Below are 21,583 nucleotides of genomic sequence, written 5' to 3'. Positions count from 1 at the left end.
CCGTTGTATTAAACCTCTATATAAAAGATCAAGTGTACCAGACAAGTAAATTTGTGCGGCTTCAAATGACAGCTATGCACTGCAGTGCATTTATGTTCAACGGCAAACGTTCGACAAACGGTTCGTTTTGTTTTAAGCCGTAATGAACGTTAAGATCACTGCGAACGTTTAAAGATGTCGATCTCCATAATATTTATAATAGCTAACAACACTTTGTAATAATTTCATTGCATGTAAAATTACATACACATGTACATTGTAAATGTATTATCGCAGTTTCATTCAGCAACAATATACCCGGTCGTTATTTTGGTCTCCCGAGAGCGTTTGCCAATTGGTTGTTTTATGAACGCAACAGAGCCATTGGTTGTTTTATGAACGCAACTGTAAAACTGTGGAGAATGTTTGAAAGGCTTCTGCGACAAATGTGTAAAACTGCACAAATAAGTGGTACATGTTCATGTTTGGCAGAGTCAACACAGTGAGGTGGTCAGTTTCAAAGGAAACGTCAGACGAGATTAGTTTAAACCTATTTATTTTAGCTCGATTGCATCGAAAGCCTAAGGCTTATTGAAATGCTCTCGAGTCCGTTTCCTGGGACTAAGAACCAGTACTTGGTGTCTTAAGGAAAGATCGAAAGAACGCTCCCACAATGGGGATCGAATCCGTGACCTCCCGGTCGATAGGCGGATACCATATCCACTACACCACGGCGACTTAATTGGACGTGACGTGTTTGGAATGTGTACAGAGCATAGGGATGTTTCACTTAACGGGTTGATTAATGTTGACTTAAGATATACATATACTTATTTTGTCGATCAGAGACTTGTTCTCAGATTTTGGCATGTATTTTGTATTGCAGTTAGTCAATAAATGCTTTCAATTGATAAATGTGAACATTGAAACTAAATAGCTCCGTTAAAAAAAACAAGACTTAAGTTAAAGAAAGAAAAAAGTAATCCTCAACTGGCATGACTGGGATCGAACCACTTACTGTTTGTGTAAAAGTCTAGCTACTAAACAACTTGGCCATCCGTGCTGTTGTGTTGAGAGAATTATTTTATTCTTAAAAAAAAAAAATCCTCGTAATGTCACAAAATATAACGATAACAACAGAACTTTCTGTTATTCAATCGTTTCGCGCTTGTAACGCTTTATAGTTTTCAGGTTTTTAAATCGTCCGAAGATGCATATAATGGATGTTTTAGATCATGGCAAATCTTCAATATTACTGTTTCTCGCAATTATCATAACTACTACAAAAATTCGCAAATCTGAAGCATTTTTACAATTGTCAATTTATCAAAACGTGATCCCTTTAATACATAATTTTAATGACTAGTCAAATAAATTGCACAGGACAACATATTGTGCATGTGAAACACATAAACAATACATCAAACAGCAACATTTTCAGCCCTGAGTATTCGTGTATTACAATTGTATTGTTTCTTTAAATTAAACATTCATAATTTGGATACTTCGAAATAGCTAGCATCATAAAGAAAGTGTAGTTTTCTGACAATAAATATGTATAATGTGTTTTATGAGTGCGTGTTCATTCATGTAAATTGTACAAAAACTATATTTATTTGTCCTTGATAATTAGAAACCAGGGCCATACCCAGGAAATGTTGACTGGGGGGGGGGGGGGGGCAAACGGGAAGGGTGCGGGAGGGGTTGTCCCTCGCGAATAGATTTTTTTTATTAGGCACTGTTCAAGGTGAATTTTAATGCATATAGAAACATATGTTGTGTTATAAATTTATGGATATATAACAAGTAAATCAGCACCTTTCTGAAGTCTAAAGCTTTAACCATTACGGGTCGTCCATAAAGTATGTCACGCTCCAGGTGGGAGGAGGATGAGAAAGAAAGTGACAGTTTGTGACATGGGGGAGGGGAGTCAGGCCATGTGTGATGTCACACATTTATTTAAAAAAACGTATAATTTATTTATTATTTCTTTAGTAGAATTTAAAAATAATTTTCAAAAATTTGTGAAACATTTGAATTAGTTTTATGTCAAAATAAGACGAATTGCGTATCTCCTGATTCTGTTGTTCGAGTGTTTAATAGGCAACTTGACTGGGCAAGCTTATTCAATAGGCACAACCTCCACACAGATTTCAAGGACGAAATAATTGGACTGTTCAATTTTTAGTAAGTAAAGCGTTGAAAGAAAATCTAAATTATTATTTCGTTTTTATTAGAGGTTAACACGTGGATAAATAGTCATACTGCTCATCGTAACAACCCTACAGTTATAAAAGCCTGTAATGTGAAAGTTCTTTTACCGGTAAGTGAAATTTTAATACGGTTTAATAGTGAATTGAGTTTTAGATTAAATTTAAATTAAGTATTAATTAAAAAAATGTTCGAAAGTGTGAGTTTGTGACGTACTTTAGGGAAGGGGGTCCAAGATTTTGTTTGTGACAAACCGGGGTAAAAATGGTAAAAAAAAGCGTGACATGCTTTATCAACGATCCCTTGGTTTGAAATTCACACACATGTTTAAAGCTTTAGCTAGATTTCAGAAATGTATTACACTTTATAAAGAAGTAAAAGCAACCTTTGAAACTAAAAAACCTTTATTATGAAATGTAACATAAAGTATGACTGTAGAGGAGGTTTGATTTCAAGGAGAAAATACTAATGGTTTTATGTCAGTAACTGACATATAACCAACTAGTATTTTCTCTTTGAAATCAAACCTCCTCTACATAAAATTTTAAAATAAATTCATTATAAAATGTTTATCATCTACAAGACAGTTTTCACAGAAATGTTTAATAAGCTATGACTCTAGAGGAGGTTTGAATTCAACAGAGAAAACACTATTATCGTTCAGACCTACGACCTTCTGTATCAGTTCCATCCATTCGCTGTTTCTCTGTCCTTGTCCAATCAAAAGACGTGTTACACCCAGCATCAAAAGATGAAGCATTGAGCACAATTGGTAATTGAAAGATCGGGGATGTGTGTACAAGGTGATAAGAAAACAATGCCTCGGGGCTTATCTCCACTGGCGAGTAAATTAGCACTAATCCCCTTGTGTATCAGGGGCAATATCACAAATCTGCACATTTGTATTGCAGGGAAGTGTACTGTGGGCCCTTTCATGTGAGAAAATTTGCAGTAGGCCCATTATTAAAAAATCATAACTCGACAGCCAGCTGGGGGGGGCCGGGCCCCTGTGCCCAGTGCCTGGGTACGGGCCTGGAAACTGCAACTACAGAAAATGTAAAGCAGAGGCAGTTTGATATATTCACTGGTAAAAATTCAGCAGTTGTCGTCCAAAATGCATGCAATCCTTTACGTCGCTCAGAAGAAGAGACAATAAGAAGAGGGCAGGCTTCGGACGATTCCGGCTTCAGATGAAGTTACTACAGGAGATTGAAACCGTTCGGATTACATTAAATGCCGAATTATAAAGGAAATACAATGCAGGGCGTAAAAGATACAACACCGACTGTTGAAATAATTGGTTTAATGATTTGAATTTTTTAGTGATGTTATGCATGCTGTTAAAAAGAAAAACGCGGATCTATTCTGCATAAATCATTTTTGCTATGCACCGAACAACTGAAAATATAGGAATACTGGTAGCTGCTTAAAGGGACTAACGAATGAAATAAAGATTATGAAAAATGTATGTCAAACAATTTAACATTCAGGTGTTTTGAACATCTTCTCTACACATGGGCAAATAGTAAATTAAAATCGGTAGTCACTTATAAGAAAATCTTAGCATCAGGTTTGCCAATGTGTCCAATATGGTTCGCGGTTGCAAAACACACAAGGGTTCTCGTTTGGGACTCGAATTTGTCTCATATAAATTGCTTGCTGGGATGTAATGTAGTAGTAACCTCCCCATCCGGGTTAACGGTCTGCTTTACTAGCAAATGTATGTTCATTTATTATACGTTAGGAGCTCAAGCCTCCAATGCGTTTCACGGCCGATCAGTTATCTCGCACACGCAACTAGTTAGCGGAAAGGTTAGTAACCGTGCTTCTCACCTAGGCGACCGCATTCTATTCACGCTTTTGGTGCATTTGATATCAAGCTTATGAAGGGGTAAATATACTGCGCACGGAGTTTTTGCTCCTGTCCCAATGTCCCTTCTAAAGCACCAGACCAAATGCAAATGCATGTGTTTATAGTCTGATTACGAAACTATACTCTTCTTCAATTGACCTCCGGTCACTGGGATATAAGTCGTCCGTTTACATTCGGCGCAGTATGCAGCCACGGCACATTGGCTTATTTCCCTCACAGGTACCCATTTATACTTATGTGTGGAGAGGAGCAAGCGTGGGATTATTTTATGCTCAGGAAAAATCCGTGGTCTGAGCGGGATTCGTACCAGGGACTTTCCGATTCCTAGACCAGCATCCTACCACTAGACCACGGTCCCACATCACTAGACGACGGCCCCACATCACTTCAAAATCGGTAATAGGTGTAGACTAGATAGCTGGAAAATGCAACAATAATTCAAATTTACCTTTCACGGAAATAATTATGTATAATTTTTGTACACACTCCGGATCCACTAATAATGCAGCTGTCGGCTTGGAAGAATCTCATTTAATTATATTTGCAGGCACCCGAACGCCGGCTCGATAGCAGTGACGAAATAAGCGGTCACCTCGCTTCTTGCAGGTTTTCGGAAAATTAGTATACTGTAACCGTATAATAACTTTCGTATAACAAGGGAGGTAATTGTATTGGATCAAAAGGAGATGCCTTGAAAAACTTGAACGAGAGTTTGTTTATCTTATTGGACATTTATAAGGCATGTTTTCATACCACTTTCAAAATTGAGCATTTTTATTTCATCAGTCTTTAACCAAATAACAATTGTTTTACCGTTGAATTGTTATGTAATATATTTTCGCGACTTAAGTTGTTTGACATTTGATTTGACTTTTTAATAATATAATGTACTCTATGGTAGAAACATGGACCCAACATATATAAAGTATACAGATAAATATTTGGGAAATAGGGTTTTCACCCATTGATTTTTTTAAATAGGGTGATTTCATTCTTGAAATAGGGTAAACTGAGTTATATAAATGCATACCTTAAAATCATTGCTGCTTTACTTCTGTTGAAGCTGCACACTTGTATTGATTTAATAAAACTGTTAACGCATGTATGTCGTCGTTAATAATAAGGTCAGATGCTTTATTTAACTATGAAATCTAGTCCGTAGAGCGTTTTAAATACTTTGACTGTGTTTCTGCTCCGTCATCCAGGCGCTTGTTGAATGAAAGCATCGCCGTGTTACAATAATTCCAAAGAAAAAATACAGAAAATAGCAAAGCATTTTCAATCGAAGCTATTGTACTGTACGCCTCAAATTTGACAAATTTGCGTAAAAGAAAAAATTGGTTTCATTTTCAATACGCATGATATTGTATTTCTTTGCGTTTTTAAACATTTTAATAGGGTGAAAGACGCAGATACGCAGCTTATCTGGGGCACTTATTATATCACTTTCCAATCTGTCTGCCTGCTTCCTCTTTGGAAGATATTGATGTTGAAGTCAAGCTTGTGTAATTAAACTACCAACATGACCAAGCTGCTAGTAAGGCTGTAGTGGATAATATGTCCCATCAGCCGTATGGCCCAATAATCCGACTAATAGCAGATAGTTTTCCATCATTGCATATATTTTTAGCCCTCAGGATTTGATTTTAATAGCCAAAAAATGTTTTGCGTTTAGCATGTGTAACCGTCTATTCGTCCCTATCAGTCTAAGATTTTTAAGCTAAACGATTTTATAACATATATCTTTGATATTTATGGTATCAGAAACCTTATCTAATTTTTTTCTTGACACTGCAATTAAAGTTCTGTAACAAATCTGGGTTTAAGTGATGCTTTTGTAACTATTACAGGGAATAATCTACATGCGCGTCCCGCGTCTATGACGCACAAATATCGAAATAGACGCATAGTTTTGAAATATGTGTGTCCACTCGGACGCATTGCTGAAACGAATCCGTTAACGCATAAGCGAATCACGATAGTGTGTTGTGATATTTTCTTGAGTCCCTGGATGAAAACCTGCTTTAACTTTTTGTAACTTAGACATAAATAATACAGAAAAATGCCTCCAAAATCAGGTGTTGAAGCTAAATCCAAAACAAACAACTCTAAACTTTAGTAACGGTAGGTCAACGGCTCCCTATTCGGACGTAAACAATAATATTATCTAGCTTGCAATTCAGATGTTAACAATAATATTATCATCGATTTGAATCAAGTTGAAATGTTGTAACAGGTTACATTCATGTAACAGATAATTTTATAGCCTATGTGAAGGCAACAAGATAATGATAACCCTGAATTTGCTTTTTGTTGGTTTCAACATGTTCTTGAGATTATTACAAGTAAGTTTAATGCAAAATATAGTTATTGAGCTAGTGTGATTTAGACTCATTTTCTTCACTACTTTGTATCTTTCAAAATTTGGGACCCATTCTTTTTCAAGGTGGACTCATTAATTTTGGCCTGGGACTCATTGGTCTAAAATCTGCGAGTTCAGGGACCCATAGATAGTAAATTCTAGATTATTACCTGCTATTATGTGAATAATTATAAAACTCAGAATGTATTATAGTAAGCATCTTCCTACAGACTTCTTAAATTTTGGGCAGAAATAAACATTAAACCTGGCTTAAACTAGCTCATTAAAACAGTACATGTAATGGTATTCAATTTCTAAACATGCTGTTAATGAAAATTCTAAAAGAAATAACAGGTGAAGTTGCTTCTTATTTTCAGATTTTATTCGGAGCAACATTTTTGACAGACTGGCAGTATGTTCTCAATAGTGAGGACTTCGACCGGTTGTGCATGCATCCTTAAAAAGCAAACTGCATGGGCAACAATCAGTGCTGTACCCACAAGGAATGTAAGTGTACAACAATACAGTTCTGTTGCTCTTTAATGTTTTTTTATGTATCAAAGTAAGGGATTCACCTATAGCCATTTCTATTATTTGCATCAGCAAAACTTATAATATTAAATAGGTTAGGCCCCAGTTTTGTTTTCTGATATTAATAGAATATGAACACATTCTAATCTTTATACAAACTTACAAAGTATGCAATGCTTTCCACAGGAATTTTTTAGACGCTAGGGGGCCGATTGGGTGGGGAGGACTGTCCCCTCCATACTTTAAAAAAAACATTTTTAGAGGCCAATTACGTCATTTGTGAGATATGACTCTTAAAAACAACAACTATAAAGTCATTGGTAAAGAGTTATATTGAGACAAAGAATCAACAGGATATAAATTATCTCTGTTTATTTGAAACTAGAATTTATCAACGTCGCATTATCATTTACATTCAGAAGGGTGTTTGGATCACAATCGCGTTAACATTAACATTTGGGAGTGGGGTTCATATTTCAAATTTATTTATGCTCATTGGAAATTTTAACAAATATTCAAAGCTGTGTAATGAATTAAACGATAATTAGCTTTAGTTTCATGTAGAGGCTTCAGTTTGAAAAAATGTGGGAGCCCTAGCATTGAACTCAAATTTGACTTAACGAAGAGTGCCACATTGAAAATGTTTACATATTTGCTTAAAAGGATGGTTTTCCTTCAAACTGCTACCAATTGTGTGCAGCAAAATCTCATACCATCGACAAAATCCATCAAAATACAAAGCGATTTTAACACAAAAAAGACACTATTTTCAAAAATCTGAATGGTGTTTACTCAACGTATTTCGGCGTAAAATTATATAACTTGTTAATAATATCGACATTGATGAGGGCAAGTTATGCTTAAATTAAAAAAAAATTACATATCTAGAAATATCAAAACTCGAACACATGTCATTTCATGACGATGGGGGCAGCCATTTTTAGATTAATAAAATTGAAAGAAACATGCTAAAAACTCACTAATCGCCTAATTGACATTCCAAACGGTTGACGATGACGAATGCATTGGATTGTAATCTTTCCATTGATGTGTGCAAACTGCATGATCAGGCCTCATAAACACAAAAAAAAAATAACTTTGTAAGAAGCATTTCACCAAAGTTTACAATTGTTGTCGAATCACATGTACTTGTATTTTTGCGCACAAAATAGTACGCTTACAGACTGACAGAAAGATCGATACGAAACACTGTTCAATTCATCACGGTATACTATTTTATTGATAATATATAATAATAATTCGCTTCAACAACCTAAATGTAAAAATAATTCTTTTAAATGGAGTTTTTAATAACGAAAGTGAAAACAACTGAAGTCGGATCGATATTATGTGAGATGCACTTTCGGCTCGAGAAAAACAATACAAATACACTAAAAAAAGACGTGTGGGGGAAAATTTCAGCTGGAAAATATTTGAAATGGGGTAAGTGATTATATCTCTGTGCGATCATTTCTGTTATTAAGCGCGATCTCTTCCTGATTAATGTTAACAGTAGTTTTACTAGTCGCGACCCAACTGTCAAAATAATGATGCTAACTTGACCTTGTATACATGTATGTATATAGCTTTGTATTTATTCAACTTAGGGTAGTGCATATCCTTCCTAACTTTAGATTGAGATTTTGTAAATTAGAGTAAAATGTATTGGTTTGAAACAAAAATATGAATAAAGCAAAAATATTGCATGCCAAAAATGTGTTTATGTTATTCTATCTGTCTTTACATTTAAAATGATATATAGTTTGACCATATTGTACCACATTGAATGAAGAAAAACCAAATCAAAGTTTTAATGAATTTTATCCCCCCATGAACCTTAAACGCTTAACGATTCGAAAAATATCGCTCATAAAGCGTGCGCTCTCATTGGTCAATGTTGATTGTCAAATACAGAGGTGTCAATTTTCAGGATTATTCCTGAATTCAGGATTTAAGCCCTCAAGGAAAACTTTTGATATTGATATAAATCAGAGGATTGTTTTGGTTATTTTAAGCATTCTTGTCACAAAATGTCACTCTTAAACACAAATTATTGACCTTTGGCATATTGTTCACAAAGGAAACATAATTTAATGAATCATTAAAACTCTTTTGACTCTGGTCCCCAAATTTTAGGATGATTTTCAGGATTTTAGATTTCGGTAAATTGACACCCCTGCAAATACAATGACACTTTAGGCGGGCTGTAGTTTTGTAAAGCGATGCATGTTATCGACAGAGGCTCGTTAATCAGCTTTCAAAAGTCTTGTTTTAGTCTTGGCTAGTTGCAGAAGCTGCTAATATACAATGATCAGAAAAGTTCAGGCGCCCGCTGACTCTGATTTTGAAATTCAAGCGCCCCGGCGAGGGATCGTTGAATGGCCTGTGGAAAGCACTGAAAGTTTGTGTTTCTATCACACTTATGAATTTGTTGATTATTAATGTTGACGTTTTTATATTTCTCCCAATTTTGCAGTATCAAAATCCCAACACCAATGTTTTTGAGAGGTTATCAGAAGTCAACCAAGTTGCATGGGACAGGTACCCATTGCTAAAAAGAAAACATTTTATCTACAAAAAAGTTCCTCATGACCCTACTAAATACTCTGACACCATGAAGTGTATCCTAACCCGAGAAATCGAAGGTAAGGATTTTAACCATGTACATGCATGTTAATTTTTATGCAAAATTAAGGTGTTATTATAATGATTTCTCTCTGTCAGTTTTAATGCTCACTTTCACAAATGATATTATATTTATGTATCATGTAATTATTTATTGTAACTAAAACAGAGATTCTGATAATTGTTTCACTCTAGGGTTTTTCTTTTATGAAATTTAGAAGCACAAACTTCTGGTTCTTTTTTATGAGGAATTGTATGTTTCTCTATAAATTGGGCTTTTCCGAATTTAATTTCCCCCTTATATTAGAAATTTGCAAAAAGATATGACATTAACATAGTTTGAGCACTTTTAAAACATATTTAAATTATTAAAAACTAGGGATGGCATCGAATACCTACCGTACATTCGCGGCCATAAGTCTACCTCGGCCATAAGTCGAGGGGTATAATGTGGCTAGAAAAACTTGGTTTTCTGCCTTGACTCTGCCATAAGTCGGGGGTAAATTTCCTCAATATCTCAGACATGTTTAGTGACGTTTTAGTCATGGTTCTGAGGGCTTTTGCACTGGCAGTTGACATTTTTTGGGATATTAATAATAAGAATATATTTAAAACGAAACATTCAACGTTTCAATTATTTATTATCACGAAAAATATATTTTATTGTTCAAAATCATAATAACATATCATTGATTATTTCGAACTTAATATATATTTCACAAATCAAAATTAGTTTCCCATTTAACGTAATAACTTTCAGCGTTTATATTATGAGCAGATATTTTTGTATTCAAATGTTAGTGCTATTGATGTGAAAATTCGTTAAAATCTTGAACGCAGAAATTCATTATATGGTCAAAATAATTGTAACTTGCTCTCAAAAACGCTTTCGCCATTATGCATGAAACACGTGAATTTACCAACACTCGCATCGCTCGCTATTCGACTGTTATATACATATTCGTAAATCACGAGATACCCGAGGAATATTTTCTGCATTCTGGAAAAACGTCTTATCTAATAATACTAAGCAGCTAATTGAAAGTAATTGTGTATTTAATATGTCCAATTACACTTTTAAATAATCCAGGGTGAGTGCGTAATATTATTATAATCAAACAATGAATGAAATCTTCACTCAGATAAGATCTATTTATTTACGAAAACGATTATGCATAAATTGTGGGACAGTTGTGAATAAATCAACGAAACCACACCTTCATCCAATCAAAAAATATACCATGTGAAGTTGAACAATAGCGATTGGTTAAAGGCGTATCCAACGATAGAGTAATTATTTTTGATTGGTCCGAAGTAGTTTGTAGCAGAACCGTTTTGCATATCATTAACGGATAACTATTTTAGGCGTGACGCAATAAAGACAAATGATCAAAAGGATGCCAACACTACACTTTACACTTTGATCTTAGTCAAAAGGCCGAGAAGCGATAATTGGTGGCATAAAGACACCTGCATCTGTTGACAGTTTGTATTTACACGGATTAACTTTAAATGGGTACAAGTGTCAGCAGTCGATTTTCTATTGTTCTTAGCAGACAACGGACGATGTATCAATAGACAAATTGCTATGTATAAATTTCGCCACATTACCGTACGTCACAAATGTTTAATATTTTCGAAGTTATTTTTACATGTTTTTATTTGGACTTATTACGAAGATTAATGAATTAAAAACCAATGTAAACATGCAGTATTTTGTTATCAGCGGACATTTAAGTAAAAGACGAGTCGCCCTTACCGTAAATAGTCATCATTCCTCCGCTTCGGAGATTTATTACTTTAAAAAAAAACGGCACAGAAATATGTTTTTATTTTTATTTTTATTTAGTACCTCATCCATAAGTCGAGTTGACTTTTGAAGTCAATTTTGGGAGCGTTTTTAGGTCGACTTATGGCCGCAAATTTACGGTATATCGGTATTCCAATATTTGCAAATCCATTCAATCGAATATTCGAATATTCCCATAAAACGGCTGGATTGATTTAATTTCTATTACTCAGCTTTTTTTCCAGTAGGGAAATTAAATATAAATTGACACAGAAATACAATTGAATATACAATTGTTGTGTTGAGAAATAGAAAGAAAATGTAGCTTAATTGTAAAAACTAACTTTGAAAAAGCCTATTTAGGCGAAATATATCAGAAAAGAATGAAACTTAATGTTAACTTCCTTTGTTTTGTAAGCTATATCCGTCTGCTGAATACGAGGCTGTTTATTAACGTTGCTATCAAAAAATTGTATCACTGTCGGCTAATAGTATGACCGATACTGTAATCAGGCACAAATAGAGGGAAAAACATCATGTCATAGAATTTTATTTTTATTTGAAATTTTAAAGTAATGATAGCCAGGTTTTTTTTAATCTGATTTTGGGGAAAGGGCCTGGGCTTTTTTTAGGGGAAAAAAATCTCGCGAAACGCCGGATTTTTGGGGAAAAAATCACACGAAAACGCCGGATTTTGGGGGAAAATAAGAAAAGTCTTAAATAATCAATCAAGCATATTTTACTGTTTTTAAAACAAATTCAAGGAAACAGAAACAAATTATTATGCAATATTTTTCTATTTTCTACACTGGATCAAGTTAGCTTATATATTTAAAGGTTTAAAAAAAAAATTGTTTTTTTTTTTTTTAGGGGAAAATGAAATCTAGGGGAAAATTTACCAGCTGAGGGGAACAAAAAATCGGAGGGGAAAGGGCCGATTTTCGGTGGGTCTCAAAGAAGGAAAAAAAACCTTGATAGCATGTACATTTATATAAAGAAACATATCAATAAGGCATGCACAGTACACCAAATATTCCGCGCATATGTAAAACTAACTTTACACACATAACACGTTGCAGTCTTCTTATCCACAGACTGTGTAAAGTATTTCCATACTTCTAAAGGGGCTGGTGGCATTTTCAGATTTAAATTATGATCCCTTATCACAAATAATTGTTCTGGAGTTTTCTACCAAAAATTTACTTTTTGAATTTATATCATTTTTTTAATTTGAGTAATTCATATATTTTAATGTATGTTCAAACTGTGATCACAGAAACTAAATTATTATTTGCCAGTCAATTGAAGCCCATAATTGGCACCTAACTTACAAACAACAGTTCGGGCCCTTTCTTAGAGTGTGTATATTGCATTGCGCAATTTGAATAATTCACACATTTTAATGGCTGTTCACACTGTGATCACAGAAACTTAATTATTATCCGCCAGTCAATTGAAGCTGTTAATCAACACCGATACGGGCCACGAAGAACGTCACATCAAATATGTTAATCCCAAATGATTTTGATTGCCAATTAGTAAGCGGCTCGCAGGTCATTAAATATAAGGGCAATTAGGTTTAAAAAAAATTGCGAATATGCGAATATCAATTATGATATTCAAATACTTCCATTCAATCGAATATTCGAATAATTTTGCCATCCCTATTAAAAACGCTTAAATATCCTAATGGAATGTTGTATTGATTATAAATGTAGATTAACAGAATGACATTTATAATTCTAATAAATATATTTTTCATCAATATAATTGATCCAATGCAATGATACAACTGTCTAATTTATTTTGAACCCTTTTACATTTTTGTTACATGTTTTACAAAAACAGGTGTTATTGTCTTAGTTAATTGCTTACAGTCCCATTTAGCAGTGATTATGGTCGAGTGTATGCGGTGCGTGTGTGCAAAGTTGCGTTAGAGTTCGAGTCTTGCCTGTAACTTTGTCATTTATCATGCAATTTAAAATAATTTACCTCAAATGATTATAATCAGGAGACCATGGGTCGTGTGTGACTGTCTCCCTACATAAAAGGTCAAGGTCACACTAAGTAGTCATATTCCGATAATTCTTTGTATTCTACTCTTGTTGTACATTTCCACCCACAATGCTGGGTATTAGACTCTCTGTTTACATGTCAATCCACAATGGCAAGTATTGGACTCTTCGTATATCCATAATGGCAGGTCTATTACTCTCTGTGTACATTTCTACATGTAACGGCAGTTATTTGACTCAAAGACATTGCTACCCATGATGGCAGGTATTGGACTGATTGTATATGTTTCTCCCCCTATATTATCAGATTTGTTACTCTCTGTATCTATTTCTACCCATAATGGCAGGTATTGGACTGAAGGGCACAGTGGTGGAGGTAAAGAAGCGGCTGTTCCGGAATATTCTCTACCCCAGGGGAGATGCTGTGTATGCTTCTCCAGACAACCTCAAGGAGTATGATACATTTAGGAAGGTGAGAGTTGTCTATTCACAGGTCAATAAGCAATGAATTTAAAAAAATGCTGCTCAACATATACTTGTTATTTATTTTTTTGCAATCATATTTTTTTATTGCCAGAGTTTAATGAGTTTCCAGTGTTATATTCAACTTCATAGAAATAAATTCTTTAATGTCATGAAGATGGCATGTTTGCTTTGGGAGAACTATTCTATATACATGTATTGCAAAATGCGGCCTGTTTACATTGAAGAAAATTAAAATACTTGATAGCAGCTTCTTCTGTTTAAATGACAGTCCTTGGTGTTGTGACTCAGGTTCTCGGGGCTTGAACCACTGAATCACTTGAGATATTACTTTTCAATATGGTCCTTTTGGTGTTCTGTTTCAGGACTCTTTGGAAGAAGGCATCGACTATGAAGTTAAAATGGTAAGGGTAAAACAGAAACAGGATAAACTGTGCTAAATATTGTGAAATTAATGTTTTGATGACTAAGATCAAAACTGCTTTTTATGTCCCCCATCCACTATAGTGGGGGACATATTGTTTTTGCCCTGTCTGATGGTCTGTACGCTGGTCTGTTGGATTGTTTGCTCCAACTTTAACATTTGCAATAACTTTTTCAATATTCAAGATAGCTACTTGATATTTGGCATGCATGTGTATCTCATGGAGCTGCACATTTTGAGTGGTGAAAGGTCAAGGTCATCCTTCAAGGTCAGAGGTCAAATATATGTGGCCAAAATCGCTCATTTTATGAATATTTTGACAATATTGAAGATACCAACTTGATATTTGGCATGCATGTGTATCTCATGGAGCCGCACATTTTGAGTGGTGAAATTTCGGTCAAGGTCAGAGGTCAAGTATAAGTGGCCAAAATCGCTCATTTTATGAATACTTTGGCAATATTGAAGATACCAACTTGATATTTGGCATGCATGTGTATCTCATGGAGCCGCACATTTTGAGTGGTGAAAGGTCAAGGTCATCCTTCAAGGTCAAAGGTTAAACAAAAAATCAAAGCGGCGCAGAAGGGGACATAGTGCTTCTGGCAAACACATTTTTTTAAGAGGCATTTTGATAACTAATGAAGAATTTTAGTTTGTATGTCCTCCACCACTATAGTGGGGGACATATTGTTTTTGCCCTGTCTGTTGGTTTGTGTGTTTGTTTGTGTCAAACTTTGAACATTTGCCATAACTTTTGCAATATTGAAGATAGCAACTTGATGTTTGGCATGCATGTGTATCTCATGGAGCTGCACATTTTGAGTGGTGAAAGGTCAAGGTCATATCTTGTTTGATATTTACATCTCCCATAGTTTTACCCCACTCTTTAGAAGAACCCCATAATATGTGTAATTCCTTTTAACAAATATTACAGGTTTATGACACAGGGAACATAGTTCCTTTAAATAACAGAACAAAACACAAATCATTAGATTGAGCAGAATTGTTTCTATTTTTGAGAAGTTTTTTAAAATAGTTTGGATATCTACATTTGATTCAAAGAGACTCTCAACGTAACAAATTTCCTTTAAATAATAGAAAAAAACAGAAATCATTAAATTAAGCAGAATTGTTTCTATTTTCGAGAAGTAATTTGAAAATAGTTCTGATATATACAGATTAATCAAAGAGACCCTCAACCTAACAAAGTTTCTTTAATTAACAAAAAAAACAAAAATCATTAAATTAAGCAGAATTATTTCTATTTTTGGAAAGTAATTTAAAAATAGTTCTGATATCTACATTTAATTCAAAGAGACCCTCAACCTAACATAGTTATTTAAATAACAGAAAAAACACAAATCATTAAATTTAGCAGAATTGTTTCTATTTTTTGAGAAGTAATTTGAAAATAATTTTGATATCTACATTTGATTCATGTCTACATTTGATTCAAAGAGACCCTCAACCTAACATAGTTATTTAAATAACAGAAAAAACACAAATCATATTTAGCAGAATTATTTCTATTTTTGGGAAGTAATTTGAAAATAGTTTTGATATCTATATTTGATTCAAAGAGACCCTCAGCCCTAGAATGAATGCAGTTTTGTAACCAGTAGGGTTAACATTAATAAAAACAAACTTTCAACCAGCTTTTTTAGGCTAAGTAGGTAAGGAAAAATTATGATTTTTTTCTCTGAAATAATTTGTTGTCAATCTATCCAAACTGGTTTAATAATGTTTTTTAAATTTGTACATAATGAAATTATTATTTACTGCGATCTTAATATTTTTATTTGTTACTAATTTCAGCTGATGATTAAACTGTCGGGGCTGCATTTGCCAGTGTACATGAACTCTGGGGAATCTTGGACTCTTGATAAAACCCATCTGAGGATAGCCCTTCGCAAAGTGGTAAATAAATAAATGTTGTTAACTAAGTGAGCCAACAAACAATGTAGTGAAGTTTGAAGAATAATAGCTGAACTATAAGGTAATTTTCATCATAAACAGTTGTTAAAAAAATAATGGTTGATATAGAAACCAACATGCATTTTTGTTAAAATATTTAATCATGATTGAACAAATTTGTTTGAAATTAGAATGAGAAGTATATTTTACAATGCTTGGCTCTTAATTATTATTGGTTATTTAAATTATACCTTTATTCTCTGTCTTTAGAAAAAGATGACAGATTCATTAAATATATTCATACAGCTCTGATTCAGCAATTTGAATACAAGCAAAAAATTTCATTTTTTCAATGTAGTACCATGATTATAACAACTTTTTCTGAGATGTGCATCCAAGGAAGCACAATAACAATGCAACAAGGGCTTTGTGTTGTTCCTCTTTATAATTTTACTAAGACCCATTAGTAATTTCTAAAATATGTTCTGTTATGTGCACAATTTTAAAGCATTATACTTCTGTACTGTGAAAGTATATGTGAGTAAATGTTCAACTACAAATGCCAGCAAATATTTGAAGCTCATATATTGTCCATCATGGTAGGTTTACAATGCCCATGTAAAATTATCTGTGCTACTTATTATATGTATATTTCTCATATTGTTATTCAGTACGTGTGTGTTACTACACTGCCTCAATTAGGTAGGTATATACTTTTGCATAGTAATGTACATGATCAAATTTAAATTATTAATTCTTTTCTCAGGTATATTGTTACGCAGGGATTTTAAATCTTATATGTTTTATGCCTTAAGTAATGTTATTTAGAGCCCTGGTTGAAGATATTTGCACATTTAATAATCAAAATATACTGAATCTTAAGATGCTTTGCAAATGTAGACTCCTGGTTGTTTGCAGGGAGTCCTTTTGTCTTCTGAGAACATTCTGCCACCAATGGTTGAAGTCACCAAACCAGGGAATTTTGCATTCAAAATCCAGGTTTGTGTCCCTGGAGTGTGACGTTAAAAACCTCTTAAGTTAGTCATACCACAAAGGACCTGCTCACAATTTGGCTTAAATGACAATTTTTAGCTCAACTATTGTATATGAAATATATATAGTGGAGCTATCCTACTCACCCCGGCGTTGTCGTTCCCGTGTCCGTTTGCGTGCAAATGTTAAAGTTTGCATCTACCCCAAATATTTTCAATGTCCCTTGACATATTGCTTTCATATTTGGCATACTTGTTAACCATCATGACCCAAACCTATAAACATGCGCAGACAACTGTATTAAGCATATTGACAGAATTATTGCCCCTTTTATACTTAGAATATGCATATTATTCATAAATCTATGTTAAAGTTTGCGTACTACCCCAAATATTTCCTGTGTCCCTTGACATATTGCTTTCATATTTTGCATACATGTTTACCATCATGACCCCAACCTACAAACAAGAGCAGACATCTGTATCAAGCATTTTGACAGAATTATCTTTTTTTTTTGAAAGATCGTCTAATAAATGACCACACCCCACATTATACCCCCTCTCAAACCCCCTTACCCCCCCCCCCCCCAAAAAAAAAATATTTTTTTATTTTTATATTTTTGAAAGATCGTCTAATAAATTATTGAATATGAACAATTTCCCCATGATGACTTACATTATACTGTCAAGCACTCGAATAGTCGAGCGCGCTGTCCTCTGACAGCTCTTGTTTAAATAATGGTCATCTATTCAAAAAAAGAATGTATTCAATGTGTTTAAAAAAGGCAAAATAGTGCTCTTGACTAAGAAAAATGTTTGAAACATTGGTTCATTAATGGGTAATCATTATTCGAAATCAGTAAAATAATAAATTGTTTGTTATGCTTTTACCTGAAAATTTAAAAAATGTGTTGAGTATTAATGTACTGGTTAGGTTTCACAACTCTACATGAAAGGCTGCAGAGTGCTGTTATAATGTTGCCTTTTTCTTTCTGAAGACCCTGGTTCTAATAATTGGTATTGAAATATTTTTTTTTAAAGTTTTTCGCTTTTATAATTAATTAAGACTATAGAAAATATTAAAGATTTGTTAATTAACATATTTAATGACATTTTTCTAAACTACACAAATTTTTAGAATTCCCTTTAAGTTGATGATTAGTCAAACTTAAATTTCGTGTTTCAAACAATATGGCTCGTAAACTGGACATGATCATGATTACAAAAAAAATATCATGTCAAAATGTCAAGGAGCATCGTTCATTATCCGATAAAACAAAGTACAAAATTTATGAAAGTTTTTTAAATTTAGGACAAAAGTTCTTGATATATATCACTTTTAATTATGTGAAAATTAAAACTTGCTTTGTTAACATATTTTTTGTTAAACAAATCACATTGATGGTAGCAACAAGTTTTTTATTTTTAAGTGATACATGTATACTGGAACAAGTTTGTGCCCTAGTGATGGATATCAATGACTGCAATACCAATTAAAGAACTACAATTGCATTTCTGTAAACTTATTAATACTAAATTAAAGCTAATGTGAACTTGTTATAATATGCAAATCTCAGTTAAATAAGCTTCAAATGCTGTTTTTGCAAACATTTTTCAAACTCAATATTATTCTGTTGGAAAAATAAAGATTTATTTGGATTTAATCTTTGTCAAATAACAATAACTCTGTTTTTGTCAAAGATCAACAAAAGACTAGCAACCAAAGTGCGAGGCACAGTTTACAACGTTGGACCTGATGGTACCCCTGACCCCTTGGTCAAGGTACCCAGCCTCTGGGGCAACACACCCATAGATGGGAACCAGCCACTTGAGTATCTCAAATCTGCTGAGTCAGCCAAGATAGTGGAAAACACTGATACCCAGACAGACTCTGATAAGAGTTCATGAAATAATAGTTAAAATATATTTTACATGTTTTATTCTGTACTGAATACCATTAGGAAATAAACAATTGGAAAAAAGCTGTGTAGTTTCATTTTGAGCTCACCTGAGCAGGAAGTGCTCGAGTTGAGCTCATGCCACATGACCACAATATGTCTGGTGTCTGGTAGTTCATAGCGTGCCTTGTTTACTTTTAACTCAATACCATTCTAGAGACCACTTTTTTTCATAAATTTTGATGAAAATGTGTTTAAATTTTATGACCCTCGAAAGAAACCCTCTTTCTGGAAAATTCCTCTCCTTGCATGATGAATAAATGTATGATGTAAAAGCATCGCGCTTGCTATATATATACTCCCGTTATTTGGTCCGGACCAAAAGAGTTCTGCGCCTCTATATATACTCCCGTTATTTGGTCCGCTCATTCAAAATACTTAAAAATGTTAATAAATTTATTTTAAAATCGTTAACTCACTTAACCCTAAAAATACCAAGGCCCAGTTTTAAAAATAAGACCCCAAAGAAACCCTCTCTGGAAAGTTCCTCTCCTTGCATGATGAATAAATGTTAGATGTAAAAGCATCGCGCTTGCTATATATATATATATATATATATATATATATATATATATATATATATATATATATATATATATATATATATATATATATATATACTCCCGTTATTTGGTTAGGAACAAGAGAGTCTGCACCTCTATAATGTATTCTTATTATTTGATCCGCTTATTAAACATACAATGAAGTGCTAATAGTTTCATTTTGCGCGGACCAAATAACGGGAGTATATATAAGAATACAATTTTTTTCTCAAAATATGTTCACTTACGGAATAAACTGCATTTTTAGCTCACCTGAGCACATTGTGCTCATTGAGAGCTTTTGTGGTCACCTTTTGTCCGTCGTGCGTCGGGCGTGCGTCGTCAACATTTGCCTTGTGAACTCTGTAGAGGCCACATTTATTTCCGATCTTCATGAAACTCGGTCAGAACTTTGTCCTGATGATACCTCGACTGAGTTCGAAACTGGGTCATGCTGGGTCAAAAACTAGGTCACTAGGTAAAATAATAGAAAATACCTTAACAGTGTAGAAGTCACATTTGATGCCCAATCTTCATGTAAATTTTGCCAAAATGTTTGTCTTAATGATATGTTGGTTGAGTTAAAAAATGTTCCGGTCCGTTGAAAAAAATGGCCACCAGGGGGCGGGGCAGTATTCCTTATATGGCTATATGGAAACCTTGTGAACACTCTAGAAGTCACAATTTTTGCCCAATCATCATGAAACTTGATCAAAACATTGGTTTTATTGATATCTCGGATGAGTTCGAAAATGGTCCAGATCGGTGAAGAAACATGGCCGCCAGGGGGCGGGGCAGTTTTCTCTATATGTATAAAGTGAAAACATTTGAACACTCTAGAAGTCACATTTTTGGTCCAATCTTCGTGAAATTTGGTCAGAACATTTGTTTCCTGGATACGACGGTTGAGTTTGAAAACGGTTCAGATCGGTAAAAAAACATGGCTGCCAGGGGGGGTGTCTTTTTCCTTTTATTTATATAGTAAAAAAGCTTGTGAACACTCTAGAAGTCACATTTTTGCCTAATCATCATGAAATTTGGTCAAAACATTGGTTATGTGGATACCTTGGACGAGTTTGAAAATAGTTGAACATTTGAAAAATATGGCCATAATAACAGAGGATTATTATGTTGATGATTGGTTGTGGATGAAGTGCAACAAACGTAATTTTGCCATCTGAAAACCCTTTATTAAATAATCTCAAAATGTTAAGTAGTAATATTGATTTCACAGAAAATTACTTAGGGGAGAAACAACTGTATGTAACAGCTTAGAGTCCGGCCCCAAATTCCTGTGCTGGCCACTTTTCACACATTTTGTATCATGTAATTTAATGACCGCAGACCAATGAAATAAACATTAGCCACAGCAGGTTCCTCATTATCTTTTGACAGTTGCTTGATTTTTAACCCCTTGTTTACAGCCCTTTGCAGTGAACAGCATGGAACAGCAATTGCTATACAGTGGTATCAATATAGACATAAACACATAAATACATCTGTCTGGCATTTATTTTCGTATAAAAATCAGCATGCTGACTGTATAAAAAGAACATATTAAAACATTAAAGCAAGCTCTTGAAATAGCAAAATTATGTACTTATATATTTCCAAGAAAGGTTTATACAATATATATATATATATATATATATATATATATATATATATATATATATATATATATATATATATATATATATAAATTTAATGGGCGTGATATTTCATATATCTTAGCTTTTAAGTACAGTGATGCCTGATTGAACTTACTCAATATGGCTGTTATTTAACTTATAACTATTACAAAGTCCCAGTGTATATTATGAATATCAAGAAGAAAAAGTAAAGATATGTACGTAAATATATCCTTTACAGCTTAGGCAAC

At 33.8% G+C, this 21,583-nt stretch overlaps 2 protein-coding genes across 4 annotated transcripts in view; both read left to right on the top strand.

Annotated features, from left to right (window-relative positions):
• The window catches only part of LOC127880903 (E3 ubiquitin/ISG15 ligase TRIM25-like), a 285,579-nt gene that overhangs the window by 45,993 nt on the left and 218,003 nt on the right, over window positions 1-21,583 (top strand). The window lies entirely within an intron of this gene.
• Window positions 4,668-19,197, top strand: LOC127880925 (39S ribosomal protein L9, mitochondrial-like). Of its 2 annotated transcripts, none has more exons than XM_052428439.1 (8): window positions 4,668-4,802; window positions 6,803-6,932; window positions 9,433-9,601; window positions 13,733-13,857; window positions 14,234-14,272; window positions 16,111-16,212; window positions 17,128-17,208; window positions 18,903-19,197. In XM_052428439.1, the coding sequence occupies exons 2-8, from the start codon at window positions 6,840-6,842 to the stop codon at window positions 19,107-19,109; spliced, it is 816 nt and encodes a 271-aa protein (XP_052284399.1). In that variant the 5' UTR covers window positions 4,668-4,802; window positions 6,803-6,839; the 3' UTR covers window positions 19,110-19,197. The 2 variants fall into 2 exon arrangements, with proteins under 2 accessions (XP_052284399.1, XP_052284400.1); XM_052428440.1 differs by having other exon boundaries at window positions 4,717-4,773.

This window comes from Dreissena polymorpha, chromosome 5 (genome assembly GCF_020536995.1).
Source record: "Dreissena polymorpha isolate Duluth1 chromosome 5, UMN_Dpol_1.0, whole genome shotgun sequence".
Taxonomy (NCBI): Eukaryota; Metazoa; Mollusca; class Bivalvia; order Myida; family Dreissenidae; genus Dreissena; species Dreissena polymorpha.
This window is presented reverse-complemented; position numbering and strand designations above follow the sequence as displayed.